General features: G+C 42.3%; 2 protein-coding genes across 2 annotated transcripts; one reads left to right on the top strand and one right to left on the bottom strand.

Moving 5' to 3' along the window:
- Nucleotides 1-59: 59 nt before the first annotated feature.
- On the top strand, nt 60-7,203 carry LOC138971389 (tRNA (guanine-N(7)-)-methyltransferase B-like). Its single transcript, XM_070344116.1, has 6 exons — nt 60-226; nt 1,672-1,805; nt 3,376-3,560; nt 3,905-4,018; nt 5,151-5,252; nt 6,356-7,203. Exons 1-6 carry the CDS (start codon nt 147-149, stop codon nt 6,488-6,490), a joined length of 750 nt encoding a protein of 249 aa, XP_070200217.1. The 5' UTR covers nt 60-146; the 3' UTR covers nt 6,491-7,203.
- Nucleotides 7,204-7,324: 121 nt separating this feature from the next.
- LOC138971388 (BTB/POZ domain-containing protein kctd15-like) lies at nt 7,325-11,339 on the bottom strand. Its single transcript, XM_070344115.1, has 2 exons — nt 11,328-11,339; nt 7,325-10,702 (listed from the first exon to the last, which is right to left on the bottom strand). The coding sequence occupies exon 2, from the start codon at nt 10,625-10,627 to the stop codon at nt 9,836-9,838; it is 792 nt and encodes a 263-aa protein (XP_070200216.1). The 5' UTR covers nt 10,628-10,702; nt 11,328-11,339; the 3' UTR covers nt 7,325-9,835.
- Nucleotides 11,340-16,198: the final 4,859 nt, after the last annotated feature.

Raw genomic sequence — 16,198 nt, 5'->3', positions numbered from 1 at the left:
AAGCTGCTGCTTAAGAATGCAAAATGTTAATAATATTCCCTACTTAATCTGCAATTTTAACTCACCCTGTTGACTTCCGCTTGTAGACCAGCGTGGTTCCGTTTCGGCGAGAAGAAGCTGTGTGGAAACAGACATACGAAACAGACATGGCAGGAAAACTTCCGCAGAAAAAATACTACAGACAGCGAGCCCATTCAAATCCAATATCCGATCATAACCTTGAATAGTAAGGACTTTTACATTCCGCTTGATTCAAACTGGTCTATGAACGATGTAAAAAGAAGAAACGCCTGAGTCTTGACTACGAATACATTTCAGTGGCAATGTCCCCATGATGTAGCCCCGCGTAAGGTTCACCGTCATACTCAATGATTCTCAAAAATGTTCACTATTCTTTCACTGTTTCAGTATATGACGTCACTACCACAAGGCTAATAAAGCCTAATTCTTGTGTTTCAAGTTTCATTCCTTTCCTTTTGGTTTTACCCATGTCCTTTCAATTTTATAGAGATCAAATTTAGACTTACAAAGATTTGTATCTTGACGACAGCATGTATCTACTATGATGAGCAGTAGTTTGCTGGATCAGGTGGCAGTGTTGCCGAATTGGTTTGATTGGATTTGGAGCCAGAGTTTTGTATTGTCTGTGAAAAAGTATTTCTTTGTTCCAATGTTATTGTTAGGCCTAACAATTTATGCACTGCAGTTTGGTGATAGTGCTATTTCTAGACAAGTAATTAATGCACACTGCTTGGTTTGCTTAAGGGTGGCATTCAGTGATGATTGACTTGGATCGGGATGACTCGTCATGAGCTTACACTACATTGGGGTGTGCACGTTAAAGATCCCACGATTGACAAAAGGGTCTTTCCTGGCAAAGTTGTATAGGCATAGATAAAAATGTCCACCAAAATACCCATGTGACTTGGAATAATAGGCCGTGAAAAGTAGGATATGCGCCGAAATGGCTGCGATCTGCTGGCCGATGTGAATGCGTGATGTATTGTGTAAAAAATTCCATCTCACACGGCATAAATAAATCCCTGCGCCTTGAATATGTGTGCGATATAAATTGCATAAAAAAAATAAGAAATAAAAAAAATCCCTGCGCTTAGAACTGTACCCACGGAATACGCGCGATATAAGCCTCATATTGATTGGTTGATTGATTTCATTAACCACTCCATAGTAAGCTTTGGAATGAAGAAGAAGAGAAGGCAATACAAGAAAGAAGAGTTGGGAAGAAGAAAAACAGGGTTGAAAGATTAACAATGTTTTTTGTTAAAGCAAGCTCACTTCGGCTTTGCAAATTTTATACAATGTCAATGCAACGTTACCCATGCACTGTGCTATGGAGGCAACTGTCATATTGGGCATAAAATGGAACTCCATCTATTTTGAGAGCTACTCATGAGTGCCTGTTCTTTAGTCTGGGGGCTCCGTAACTGACGTGTCAGTTCCTGAGCCACTCGGAGAAAATTAAATTACATGTGTTTCTGTGGTGTACTGTGTAGATTAATGAGAAATGTAAATTTTCTCTGTGAAAATTACACTGTGATAAAAGCATTCCGTTTGTGTTCGTACAGGCAACTTGATAAATGTTAACAGCTTTTCCATGCTGACAGTAGAAAGTTTCATTTGCTCCTTATGTTTGCATTTGGCTTTTTGCAGCCCGGTCAGCCCAGATGTTATGGACTGGTCCCCGTACTATCCAGCCCACTTCTCGACTGACGGTAGCAAGGCAAACGGCAAGAAAAAGTGTGTGGAGTTTGCTGATATTGGCTGTGGATATGGTGGATTGCTTGGTAAATTGATACTTTATTCAGTTAATAACTTCGCACTTATTGTGTTATTCATCAGCATTATGGCAGTAAATTTATGAACAATTTTATTAACTTTTTATGAATAGCAACTTCAAGAGTGCTTATTATGAATCTCCCGCTCAGATTTAACACTTTCACGTGTAGATGTGTCAGTAAGGTGAAAACAGCCAAGGAAACTATATGATATATATCTCAGCCGAAAATGTTTTTCATCTTACATCTTCGTGTGTAAATGGGTACGGGTGGCTATTTGGTTGTACATGTATCTTGTTTTTTTATATTCATGTATTATCAAACACTTGTATTTTCAAAATGTCAAAGTATCCTTGAAGACCAATGGCATCAACCATAGCGGATTTAATATTCATCAATTATTGTTAAATTATGTGTTCTGTCATTATTCACACCCCCCGCGGGTTAGGGGGAGTCCCATATTGGCTGCGACGAGAAAGAATTTACCCGATGCTACCCGGCATGTCGTAAGAGGCGACTAACGGTTCTGTTTCTCCTTTTACCCTTGTTAAGTGTTTCTTGTATAGAATATAGTCAATGTTTGTAAAGATTTTAGTCAAGCAGTATGTAAGAAATGTTAAGTCCTTTGTACTGGAAACTTGCATTCTCCCAGTAAGGTCATATATTGTACTACGTTGCAAGCCCCTGGAGCAATTTTTGAGTCACTTGAGAAAAAGTGACTCTATGTAATCGGTCAGTGTTAGTCTGTTCGGCCGGCCGTCCGTAGACACCACCTTAACGTTGGACTTTTCTCGGAAACTATCAAAGCGATCGGGCTCATATTTTGTTTAGTCGTGACCTCCAATGACCTCTACACTTTAACGATGGTTTCGTTGACCTTTGACCTTTTTCAAGGTCACAGGTCAGCGTCAAAGGAAAAATTAGACATTTTATATCTTTTCTCGGAAACTATCAAAGCGATCGGGCTCATATTTTGTTTAGTCGTGACCTCCAATGACCTCTACACTTTAACGATGGTTTCGTTGACCTTTGACCTTTTTCAAGGTCACAGGTCAGCGTCAAAGGAAAAATTAGACATTTTATATCTTTGACAAAGTTCATCGGATGTGATTGAAACTTTGTAGGATTATTCTTTACATCAAAGTATTTACATCTGTAGCCTTTTACGAACGTTATCAGAAAAACAAGGGAGATAACTAGCCTTTTCTGTTCGGCAACACACAACTTAACGTTGGGCTTTTCTCGGAAACTATAAAAGTGACCGGGCTCAAATTTTATGTGAACGTGACTCATTGTGTTGTGAATAGCAATTTCTTCCTGTCCATCTGATGCCTCATATAATATTCAGAACTGCGAAAGTGACTCGATCGAGCGTTTGCTCTTCTTGTTTTGATTAGTGCTTTTGTGAACAAGAAACAATTAACAAGTGGCTCTATCCCATTTCCCCTCTTTCCCCTATCCCATCTCCCCCCTTTCCTCGTCGCGATATAACCTTGAATGGTTGAAAACGACGTTAAACACCAAATAAAGAAAAGAATGTCATTATTCATCCATTTCTACATTATTATTTTACTTTTAGTGTCTCTGTCAACGCTGTTCCCTGAAACACTGATGCTGGGAATGGAGATTCGTGTGAAGGTCTCTGACTACGTTCAGGATCGCGTCAAGGCACTGAGAGAACAAAGTCCAGGAAACTACCAGAACATCGCCTGCCTTCGCTCAAATGCCATGAAATACCTGCCCAACTTCTATTGCAAAGGACAGGTGATTGCTTTTTATCCTTTAATTTCAAGTCTGAAACTCTTTAATATATTGAACCTTCACCGTGCTTCCTGGGTCGTGGACGACCCAGAGCCTCACAAAAGTATCTCTGAAACAATTGGGACTTTTTGATTAAGACTTGTAAACATGTTATTGTGTTTTCAATTCACAGTTATTTTCCAATTCTATGTTTAATTTAAGGGAGAGAAAGAAATTAGGGCTACTGAGCGACTCACTTTCCAATTAACACTCTGCATGTGTTCTCTTTTATTTGTATTTAATGACAGTTATAGTTATACGTGTATTCTAAAATGAAACTTTTTTCCACTTCTCGTTTTGATATTCAGCTGAGCAAGATGTTTTTCTTGTTCCCGGACCCCCATTTCAAGAGGACCAAACACAAGTGGAGGATAATCAGTTCAACTCTGCTTGCAGAATATGCTTACGTCACACGCATAGGGGTAAGATCTGCTGTTTTTTGTTGGAGGTTTCAATTTGTATTGGTGTTCTTTCTCAAGTCATTATTTTCCGCTAAGTATTTATGCTGGGCGGTGAGTTTTTTTTCCTTTTTGTTCCTGTCTTTTGCTTTATTTCTACCTGTTCTGAAAAATGTGATCAAGCAGCAAAGTTGCAAAGTTAATAGATTTTGAAAAACTGTTTCATTGTTTGAAAGCAAGGACTTGATGTTGGTACTGAAGATTCTACTGTCGTTGTGAAGAAAGAGGGCTGAAGAGGTTCATATTGGTCTGAGAGTGTTGAAGGCACCTTGGCTTGTTGATGTGACTTCTGATGCCTTTTGTCTCATCTTTGCTGATCACACTGCCCAGGAACACAAACTTCTCTGCTTCTTTGGTGTTTTATCCTTGCAGTCGGATGGGGTCTTGCTACTTGTTGTTTAGTTGCATGACCTCTGAGTCTGTCTTCTTGATGCTGATTTAGAGCCTGTCTTCTCTGCTTTCTCAGCAACGTGGGGCAGCTTTTCGTGGGCATCATGGCATCTGTGTGAAAGAAAGGCTGATGTTGTCAGCAAAGTCCAGGGCTGAGGTGCACGAGAAAGTTACCAACCGGGTGGGAGCCAGCCGCGGTTTAGGATTGGTTGAAATTGAGATTCGTTGTGATTCCAACGAACCAGACCTCGCGGTTTGTTCTCTCCCGTTTGGGCGGCACCTACTTTTCAGTTCGTGCACCTCAGTCATGGTCTTCTACATGTACTTCTAGTTGTTTCATCAAGGTCCACCTGATGCCAGTGTTTTTGTCTGCGGTCTAGTGCTTCATGATTCAACGACCACCAGTAGGAAGATTGTCGTTGCCAAGAGGTAGCTTTGTCTTCGCACTTAAAATGGATCTGTCAGTTCCCCTCGTGTATGACTTTAAGGGGGGGGGGGGGGGGGGGATTTTCCTCTAGTTGTCAGTCCTTGAAAGGGCTTATGCCCATGCCTATGGAAGTTAACAGTTTAGAGAAAAACATCATCATCAATAGCATAGCTTTTGTTAGAGAGGGAGAATTCTTTTGTACTTCGTAGATTTGTGTTCTATACTGTCCTGTTTCAGATAGACTGTTTCATTGACAGCTGGGTGTTGTGATGTTTTCAGGGCCTGGTGTACACAATCACTGACGTCAAAGACCTGCATGACTGGATGGTTCAACATTTCACTGACTTCCCTCTCTTTGAAAGGATGTCAGATGAACAACTGGTAAGTGTTCTGTGTAATTGCTTCTGGCTGGCACCAGTGAACAAAGTGCACCGATTTTGTTAGCTTCGTCTATAGTGTTAGACCTACGGTGTTACTGTTGTTAGTCCTAATGCTGCTAGACAGGTTTTTCGGTTTGAGCATGGGCATTTCAATTTTCATATCTTTCTTTTTTTGTTGGTTGTATTTTTGTTTGTTAAATAGAGCAGGAATGAGAATGCGTGTTACTGAGGTTGATTCAGTCATTAAGTATTATTATTGTTTCTTTTTCACTCTTGCTTTAATTTATTTAAGTTTCATTCTTATTATTTATGTTTTTGTTGTTGTCATTTAAAAATAAAAGTAATTTTGCTACTCTATTTATGTGTTTCCATTTATATGTTGTTGTTTTTTCTGAAATTGTAGATTCCATGGGCGTTTTTTGTTTGTGTGTGTTTTTGTCTAGCTTTTCTCGTTAACAGTTTTTGTTTGTTTGTTTGTTTGCTTAACGCCCAGCCGACCACGAAGGGCCATATCAGGGCGGTGCTGCTTTGACATTTAACGTGCGCCACACACAAGACAGAAGTCGCAGCACAGGCTTCATGTCTCACCCGGTCACATTATTCTGACACCGGACCAACCAGTCCTAGCACTAACCCCATAACGCCAGGCGGAGCAGCCACTAGATTGCCAATTTTAAAGTCTTAGGTATGACCCGGCCGGGGTTCGAACCCACGACCTCCCGATCACGGGGCGGACGCCTTACCACTAGGCCAACCGTGCCGGTGTTAACAGTTTGGCTCTTTTGAAAGCGAATAGGGGAGAAGAAGAGGACTGGCATTTCATTTTGTCTTTGCCAAGATGCCTCATTCAGAACTAGATCATAGACAAAGAGACAACAGAAGGCGTCCTTTCACAGTATAGAGACAAAGTGCTTGCTGCCGCGCGAGCCCGAGAAAAATGTCCCTCTTTCTCTTTAATGCGCTGGCACTGGCCCATGGTGTTTCCAGACACCTCGTACGTAGGGTGTTCATGGGAGTTGTCCTCTCATCAGAGGCCTCAAATCATAGGTACCACTGAACTGTACTGTTTTCCATGAAACCTAGCAATTTACTGTCTTGTTTCAGGAGGGTGATGTTGTGGTGAAGCAACTGTACGAGAGCACAGAAGAAGGGAAGAAAGTGACACGCAACTCTGGTCAAAAATGGCTGGCAGTATTCCAGAGGATAGAAGACCCTTTGGTTTCCATGGACACAAGTTAACATGAAGACAAATCTGTGCTTTCTGTGTAACTGAATGTTGAAGCTGAATGTGTGAGTGTAGAGATGGGCTCTCTATTTATGCAAAGTGGAACTCCCTTTTTGTTTGTTTGTTTGTTTGTTTGTTCGTTCATGGGCTAAAACTCCCACGGCTTTTACGTGAATGACCGTTTTTACCCCGCCATTTAGGCAGCCATACGCCGCTTTCGGAGGAAGCATGCTGGGTATTTTCGTGTTTCTATAACCCACCGAACTCTGACATGGATTACAGGATTTTTTCATGCGCACTGGGTCTTGTGCTTGCGTGTACACACGGGTGTGTTCGGACACCGAGGAGAGTCGGCACACAAAGTTGACTCTGAGAAATAAATCTCTCGCCGAATGTGGGGACGAACTCACGCTGACAGCGGCCAACTGGATACAAATCCAGCGCGCTACCGACTGAGCTACATCCCCACCCTGAACCCCCTTTTAATACCTTATACAATCTGAGAAAATCAGTCTTAAAACGGATGTAAATTTTGTGATATTATGCAGAAAACGTTTGAGGAAATGAAATTTTATAGCAGAGGGAGTCTCATAATGGAGGGTCTTAAAATAGAGGTTCCACTGTATACTATTTAAGTTATGGGAGAGAGGGAGAGAGAAGAAATATGTGTGTGTGTGTGTGTGTGTGTGTGTGTGTGTGTGTGTGTGTGTGTGTGTGTGTGTGTGTGATTCTGCAATAAATGGAAAATATAGAAAGAGATGACCAAGTGTGTGTGTATGTGAAGTGGAGAGGGAGTGCTTATTGCTTGTCAGTAAAAGAACAGTGGAAAAAATTAAACTTGAACACATTGACATCAATCTGTATCAGTGTCTTTATTATTATCAGTATTATTATTGATATTATTTTTATACTTTCAGTTATCAGTAACTGTTCTTCAGCTTGTTTGGAAATTGGAATAATTCCTCTTAGTTCAATTTAACATGCTTCACTGTAGCCACGATAGTTAATACGAATCAAAATCATTTCATTTTAAAGTAAAACATTTGATTTCTGTGTGGCATACAGCACGGCACTTTATCTACCCAAACAAATGTTTAGATGAACATGTTGTGACAGCCCTGTGTTTTGAATTTCAATTTGTTTTGATTTGAGGCACAGCACTGCGTTAGAACACAATGAAAAATAGAGTCTAAGAGCAACCAGGATAAATTAATTCAGCTGTATTTACTTCATTCATTTCTATCAGACACTATTATTCACACTCAAAACAGCAAACACTACTAAAACCCATGCAACAATGTTCACACTCTGAGACAAAAACAATCTTTTTGATTACAGTGGTACCTCTCTTTTTTAAAGACCTACAAAAATGTGAGACAATCAGGTCTTACATGGGATTTTGTTTGTTTGTTTGTTTGCTTAACGCCCAGCCGACCACGAAGGGCCATATCAGGGCGGTGCTGCTTTGACATATAACGTGCGCCACACACAAGACAGAAGTCGCAGCACAGGCTTCATGTCTCACCCAGTCCCATTATTCTGACACCGGACCAACCAGTCCTAGCACTAACCCCATAATGCCAGACGCCAGGCGGAGCAGCCACTAGATTGCCAATTTTAAAGTCTTAGGTATGACCCGGCCGGGGTTCGAACCCACGACCTCCCGATCACGGGGCGGACGCCTTACCACTAGGCCAACCGAGCCGGTTCTTACAAGGGAGGAGGTCTTCAAGTGAAGGTAAATTAACTGATATGAACAGAAAATCTGATAAAACAGGATGTTAAAAAAGGGACTCCTAAATATGGGATGGGGGTCAACTGTGTATATTTCTTTCTTTCTTTCTTTGGTGTTTAACGTCGTTTTCAACCATTCAAGGTTATATCGCGACGTGGAAAGGGGGGAGATGGGATATAGGGGAAAAGGGGGGAGATGGGATAGAGCCACTTGTTAATTGTTTCTTGTTCACAAAAGCACTAATCAAAAAATTGCTCCAGGGGCTTGCAACGTAGTACAATATATGACCTTACTGGGAGAATGCAAGTTTCCAGTACAAAGGACTTAACATTTCTCACATACTGCTTGACTAAAATCTTTACAAACATTGACTATATTCTATACAAGAAACACTTAACAAGGGTAAAAGGAGAAACAGAACCGTTAGTCGCCTCTTACGACATGCTGGGTAGCATCGGGTAAATTCTTTCTCGTCCCAACCAATATGGGACTCCCCCTAACCCGTGGGGGGTAACTGTGTATATGAACTGCCACAACTTTGTTGAACCAAAGTATGCAACTTCATCTGTATAGATCTATAACTAACAATAGCCAGCGATGTGCTGTCATTTCATTTTCTGATCAAACATGTCAACAAGTGCATATATACTTAACTGATGAAACAATCATGAATTTTCAAGCTTTCCTTCAATCATTCTTTCTAAAAAAAAGAAAAGAATTCAATTTTTTTTTTCAATTCAAATTTTTTTTGAAAGAAAGGACTAGGCTGTATAGCGTCTTCCTAAAGACATGATGTTATTTTCCTAGAAACATTTACAGAAATGGCTGAAACACACACACATACACTGAGGCAGGTATGTACATGTATGCGCACAAACAGAATTCTTAACACACATACACAAATACACTCCATCCCTGTGAACACAATCCAGAAACTGCTCACACATTTTCAGGACATCTGTAGCAGTTATCACTTCCACTTTCACAGGATGATGATTTGGACTACACAGTCAGGATGATGTGGTCATGAATGACCCATAATTTTTTCAAGAAGGATTCCACGTAAAAACCTATTACGTGTTTATCATATACAACCCACGCAATGCTAATAGGGATACACTTTTTACTGACTCTTTGGAGAGAATGGGTTGTACACAAATTACGTACAAAACAATTTCCATACAAAAAAGTGCAGTGCATTCAAATGCAATAATTTCCTTCCCAGAGGTGAATCATGCACAACTTCACCCACACCCACTATGAATCAAACACACTTCTCTTTCACTTGATAAGAAACTAGGTGACAGCCAAGTTCAACCATAATATGAGTTTGATTGTCCGCGTTTGAAGTTCATGTTTTCTTATCTTGGTTGCAGAATTTTACAAAGTAACTAAAATGAAAATAACATGCCCATCCTGTGCATCACAAAACATGGAAAGATTCATGATTTTACACATAAAAAAATGCACACTTAGATGATGATTATTATTCACTTGGTTCACTCTGATTACATTGTTCGAACATTCTTTTTCTTTTACTCAGTCAAATATGAATGTAAGGATGAATCAATAAATACATCACATGGCATCAATAATTACCCAAATATATCATTCCACCACCTTATTAACCCCAAACCTCATAAGAGTCATTTGCGGAGTCATAGTTTGTGAAAATTTCTGTCTGAACGCTCAAGTGCTCAGGATCTACAGTGAAGGTTTCCTCGTCCACTAGAGTCATGCTCCACCTGTCCCTGTAGCTGTGCTCAATGATGAGACAGTTGTGCAAGGACTTTGTGTCAAAACCTGACGACGTGGAAAAATCAGACGCTGTTTGGTGCCATCCTCTTCCTTCTAACGCTTCCCCGACCTTCAGTCGTATGTTGCTGCCGTATAGCTCTAGTTCTGCATGTTCTGTGGGGTCTTTGTACTGAAGCTTCTCTAAAACATCTATACCGATCAGAGCAGGGGGTAGCGACAGAATAGCGTCTTTGCGACCTGACAGAATCGTCTTGACACGAGAGTTGTTGGTGGGCATGGTAGCAGTAGACCCTGTTCTGACTTCAATGATCTCCAGAAAATAGCAGGTGCCTTTCGTTGCCTGATGCTCCTTGTGCTGGTTCAAGAGGTTGACGAGAGGTTCAATCTGGTAATAGTCTGCTTCCGCATGAAGCAGGTCCATTTCTATGAAGTCCGTGGGAATGCACAGAGCAGAAGTGCGGAGAAAATTGAGAATGTGTCTGAAGACATTTCCATCCCTGTCAAGAAAGATATTACCCTGAGGATCAACTGTGGTGGGCAGTTTGCCACTCATCATGGCTCCTAGCATAGAATCCGGGTACTTGCGCAAAGTGAAGGTGGTGGTTGTGTGTAGCACACCCCCTACATTTAGTGTCACTGTTGTGTTTGTGTTTGACATTTTGTCTGCAGAAAGTTGTAGATAGATTTTGTTTCACCAGCTCCGATACTGCCGTCAACAGACCATGCTTTTTACCTGAATAAAAAACAGAATAACTTGTTATCATTGAGACGTTGACTGCAACAAGCAAAATTGTTTAAAAACAAAAGAAGATTACAATCTTTTATCAAGGGTGTATTCAGATAACACTACCCAGGGTTTGGAAAAGGTACCACCTAGTTAAATTAACTAGACTTACTAGAAATATACAGTCCTTAATAGGAAGTCAGTTTTATGACTCTAAGCCTATACTTCGTTGAGAGTATACTATCCCAGAATCGTTTTGGTCAAACTTTCTCACTTGTGAAAAATCAATGGACATTTTGACACATAATTGTTCTTCGAGCCCAGTCACCTCAATTACAGGGTCCCCGGTTCGATCAACATTTTTTGGTGTTTTTTTTTGTTGTTGGGGGGGATGGAATGGGAGGACAGGGGGAGGACAGGGGGGTTAGGGAGAGAGAACTGAAGAGTTTATCTTGCGATTTCAACGAGACCAAGCTGACGTCCTCCTGGTAGATAATTGACATGTTCGTGCTTTTTTTTATTCAATGTACAGTTATCTCGTGGAACTTCTAATCCCAATAAAGAAAATACATGTGGTCTAAATATTTGTCGGGATAGCTATACAGAATGGTAACAAGAGAGTTGCAAGCCTTACTCAAAAGCTGCACAGTTGCAGACGAATCCTTCAAGTCTCAGACGGAAAAGAGCTTTCTGAGGTTTCTTGGAGAAAAGAACTATCAGGGGAAGTAAACGAGTAAAGCGCGTAAATTATTTCCCTTGAACTCTGGCTCGCCCAATTTTCAATGCGAACCACCACTGATATCAACCAAACACCCCTTCCCTCACCATCGGGTGCCGTGCAGAAAAGGATAATGTTTGCCTGTATAGAACCATTTCTTTAAGCCAACACTATGTATACACGTAATATATAAAAAAATATTTAAAAGTACTGAACTGGTCAATTATAACTAATAATGTTTAACGCCGACATACGATATCGATTAAAACTTAACTTGAAAGAACAAAACGTCTGTTTTTGACCAGTCTCTTTCGAAATTTAATCTCTGACGTCAAATGACAGTTTCCAAAAGAAATCATACCACGAATAATGGCGTCACGTAAAAACTTCAAGTGAATGCTTTCATTTCTTCTGCATGTGTCCCGAAGAAGTGACAAAGACCGTGGCCGCTGAATTTGGACTACTGCAGTGTCACACTCAATACCGGACTTCTGACATCTAAATCGGCAGTACTAGTTAACCGTGAAGTCATCCCCGTGCTGTGCACGTATTCAAGGGAGGCAATTTATATGATAAAAAGAAGGAAACTCCACTGTATGTAAGTTAAGTTAATCTTTACATAAGACATGATCCAGACTCATATATGTCCAAACTAATGCAATAAATTCTGTTTTACTGCTTTCCTTAATCCAAAAATACACGTCCATTGGGGTTTGTTATGCCGTTTGACCGTCTTTGAAAGTATGCACGAAATGAAGAACATGTAGCCAGAGACATCTATGTCTCTGATGTAGCCTACGCGGGTTTTACAAGTTCAAAATCCTTCTCAAATCAGTTCGCACTGTTCACAGGCACTTTTCTCGTCACGGTCGACGGGTATCGCCCCAGCCGAGCTCAGTCTCGCAGAAGATCAAGTTTTGAATTTCATGTGTAAATGGCAGGGAAAGAAAACTACAGTATCTATTGTTCAGTTATTCAGTTTCCAGTGATTGTGACTTGGTGATAGAGCAGTACAGAGACTGAGTGAGTATGTACAATCAGCCAACTCTTTTGTCTGATCACCTATTGCAACCACGAACACAGACAGCTCAGTGGGCAGTAAAATAAACATATGTTCTAATCTCTCTGTTGTCCACGGTTCGATCCATGTTTGTTTTGTCTGTCTTGAGTGCACATTCGCTCAGTTACAACTTTATATTCACTAATTTGCCCCCACCTTTCGAGCGAGCAGAGTGGCCGCGGGGATAAGAGCTACACTATGCGAACACTGTTAAATCCCAAGTCGTAGGTTCGAATCCCACTCCCGTCAATATTTTTGTGTCTGTACGTATCTATCCAGTGCTGCAAAACAGGAGTCAGGGTGAGACTGGTGGTGACCTGGCATCGGTCTCGCACCACCATTCCCACCCTGACATCTGTCTGGCACCACAATTCTTATCCTGATAAATGTCTGGCACCACCATTCCTTTCCTGATAAATGTCTGGCACCACCATTCCTTCCCTGATATTAGTCTGGCACCACCATTCCTATCCTGATAAATGTCTGGCACCACCATTCCTTTCCTGATATCAGTGTGGCACCACCATTCCTTCCCTGATATCAATTTGGCACCACCATTCCTTCCCTGATATCAGTCTGGCAACACCATTCCTATCCTGATAAATGTCTGGCACCACCATTCCTATCCTGATATCAGTCTGGCACCACCATTCCTATCCTGATAAATGTCTGGCACCACCATTCCTTCCCTGATATCAGTCTGGCACCACCATTCCTATCCTGATAAATGTCTGGCACCACCATTCCTTCCCTGATATCAGTCTGGCACCACCATTCCTGTCTTGATAAATGTCTGGCACCACCATTCCTATCCTGATAAATGTCTGGCACCACCATTCCTTCCCTGATATTAATCTGGTACCACCATTCCTATCCTTGTATCAGTCTGGCACAACCATTCTTTCCCTGATATCAGTCTGGCACCACTATTCCTATCCTGATAAATGTCTGGCACCACCATTCCTATCCTGATAAATGTCTGGCACCACCATTCCTATCCTGATATCAGTCTGGCACCACCATTCCTATCCTGATAAATGTCTGGCACCACCATTCCTATCCTGATATCAGTCTGGCACCACCATTCCTGTCCTGATAAATGTCTGGCACCACCATTCCTATCCTGATAAATGTGTGGCACCACCATTCCTATCCTAATATCAGTCTGGCACCACCATTCCTATCCTGATAAATGTCTGGCACCACCATTCCTTCCCTGTTATCAGTCTGGCACCACCATTCCTATCCTGATATCAGTCTGGCACCACCATTCCTTCCCTGATATTTGTCTGGCACCACCATTCCTATCCTGATAAAAGTCTGGCCCCACCATTCCTTCTCTGATATCAGTCTGGCACCACCATTCCTATCCTCATAAATGTCTGGCACCACCATTCCTCCCCTGATATCAGTCTGGCACTACCATTCCTATCCTGATAAATGTCTGGCACCACCATTCCTTCCCTGATATTAGTCTGGCACCACCATTCCTATCCTGATAAATGTCTGGCACCACCATTCCTATCCTGATAAATGTCTGGCACCACCATTCCTATCCTGATATCAATCTGGCACCACCATTCCTATCCTGATAAATGTCTGGCACCACCATTCCTATCCTTGATATGTGTCTGGCACCACCATTCCTATCCTGATAAATGTCTGGCACCACCATTCCTATCCTGATATCAATCTGGCACCACCATTCCTATCCTGATAAATGTCTGGCACCACCATTCCTTCCCTGATATCAGTCTGGCACCACCATTCCTATCCTGATAAATGTCTGGCACCACCATTCCTTCCCTGATATCAGTCTGGCACCACCATTCCTATCCTGATAAATGTCTGGCACCACCATTCCTTCCCTGATATCAGTCTGGCACCACCATTCCTATCCTGATATCAGTCTGGCACCACCATTCCTATCCTGATAAATGTCTGGCACCACCATTCCTTCCCTGATATCAGTCTGGCACCACCATTCCTTCCCTGATATCAGTCTGGCACCACCATTCCTTCCCTGATATCAGTCTGGCACCACCATTCCTATCCTGATAAATGTCTGGCACCACCATTCCTTCCCTGATATCAGTCTGGCACCACCATTCCTATACTGATAAATGTCTGGCACCACCATTCCTGCCCTGATATTAGTCTGGCACCACCATTCCTATCCTGATAAATGTCTGGCACCACTATTCCTATCCTGATAAATGTCTGGCACCACCATTCCTTAGCTGATATCAATCTGGAACCACCATTCCTTCCCTGATATCAGTCTGGCACCACCATTCCTTCACTGATAACAGTCTGGCACCACCATTCCTATCCTGATAAATGTCTGGCACCACCATTCCTTCACTGATATCAGTCTGGCACCACCATTCCTATCCTGATAAATGTCTGGCACCACCATTCCTTCCCTGATATCAGTCTGGCACCACCATTCCTATCCTGATAAATGTCTGGCACCACCCTTCCTTCCCTGATATTAATCTGGCACCACCATTCCTATCCTGATAAATGTCTGGCACCACTATTCCTATCCTGATAAATGTCTGGCACTACCATTCCTTCCCTGATATCAATCTGGCACCACCATTCCTTCCCTAATATCAGTCTGGCACCACCATTCCTTCCCTGATATCAGTCTGGCACCACCATTCCTATCCTGATAAATGTCTGGCACCACCATTCCTATCCTGATAAATGTCTGGCACCACCATTCCTATCCTGATAAATGTCTGGCACCACCATTCCTTCCCTGATATCAGTCTGGCACCACCATTCCTATCCTGATATCAGTCTGGCACCACCATTCCTATCCTGATATCAGTCTGGCACCACCATTCCTATCCTGATACATGTCTGGCACCACCTTTCCTATCCTGACATAATTCTGGCACCATCATTCCTATCCTGCTGTCCGTCTGGCACCACCATTCCTATCCTGACATTTGTCTTGCACCACCATCCCTATCCTGAAAAATGTCTGGCACCACCATTCCTTCCCTGATATCAGTCTGGCACCACCATTCCTATCCTGATATCAGCCTGGCACCACCATTCCTATTCTGATAAATCTGGCACCACCATCCCTATCCTGATAAATGTCTGGCTCCACCATTCCTATCCTGATATCAGTCTGGCACCACCATTCCTATCCTGATAAATGTCTGGCTCCACCATTCCTATCCTGATATCAGTCTGGCACCACCATTCCTTCCCTGATATCAGTCTGGCACCACCATTCCTTCCCTGATATCAGTCTGGCACCACCATTCCTATCCTGATATCAGTGTGGCACCACCACTCCTATCCTGATACATGTCTGGCACCACCTTTCCTATCCTGACATAATTCTGGCACCATCATTCCTATCCTGCTGTCCGTCTGGCACCACCATTCCTATCCTGACATTTGTCTTGCACTACCATTCCTATCCTTATATAAATGTCTGGCACCACCATTCCTATCCGGAAATCTGTCTCGCACCATCATTCCTACCCTGCTATCTGTCTGGCACAACATTCCTATCCTGGCATCGCTCTGGTACCACCATTCCTATCCTGGCACCGGTGCAACACGGTCGGGACGGATTCGTACAGACACACGAACACACACAAAAATATTGACGGACCCAGTGGGATTCGAACCCACGACTTGGGATTTAACAGGGTTTGCATACTGCAGCTCTTATTCCCGCGGCCACTCTGTCAGCTCG

Source organism: Littorina saxatilis, linkage group LG7 (genome assembly GCF_037325665.1).
Source record: "Littorina saxatilis isolate snail1 linkage group LG7, US_GU_Lsax_2.0, whole genome shotgun sequence".
Taxonomy (NCBI): Eukaryota; Metazoa; Mollusca; class Gastropoda; order Littorinimorpha; family Littorinidae; genus Littorina; species Littorina saxatilis.
This window is presented reverse-complemented; position numbering and strand designations above follow the sequence as displayed.

What these genes read in the sequence shown, in the direction of transcription:
- LOC138971389 (XM_070344116.1), top strand. Translation starts at nt 147, where the DNA reads ATGGCAGGAAAACTTCCGCAGAAAAAATACTACAGACAGCGAGCCCAT. An exon ending in TGGATATGGTGGATTGCTTG is followed by an intron (nt 1,806 to 3,375) that starts GTAAATTGATAC and finishes TTTTACTTTTAG; the next exon opens with TGTCTCTGTCAACGCTGTTC. An exon ending in ACTTCTATTGCAAAGGACAG is followed by an intron (nt 3,561 to 3,904) that starts GTGATTGCTTTT and finishes TTTGATATTCAG; the next exon opens with CTGAGCAAGATGTTTTTCTT.
- LOC138971388 (XM_070344115.1), bottom strand. Translation starts at nt 10,627, where the DNA reads ATGTCAAACACAAACACAACAGTGACACTAAATGTAGGGGGTGTGCTA.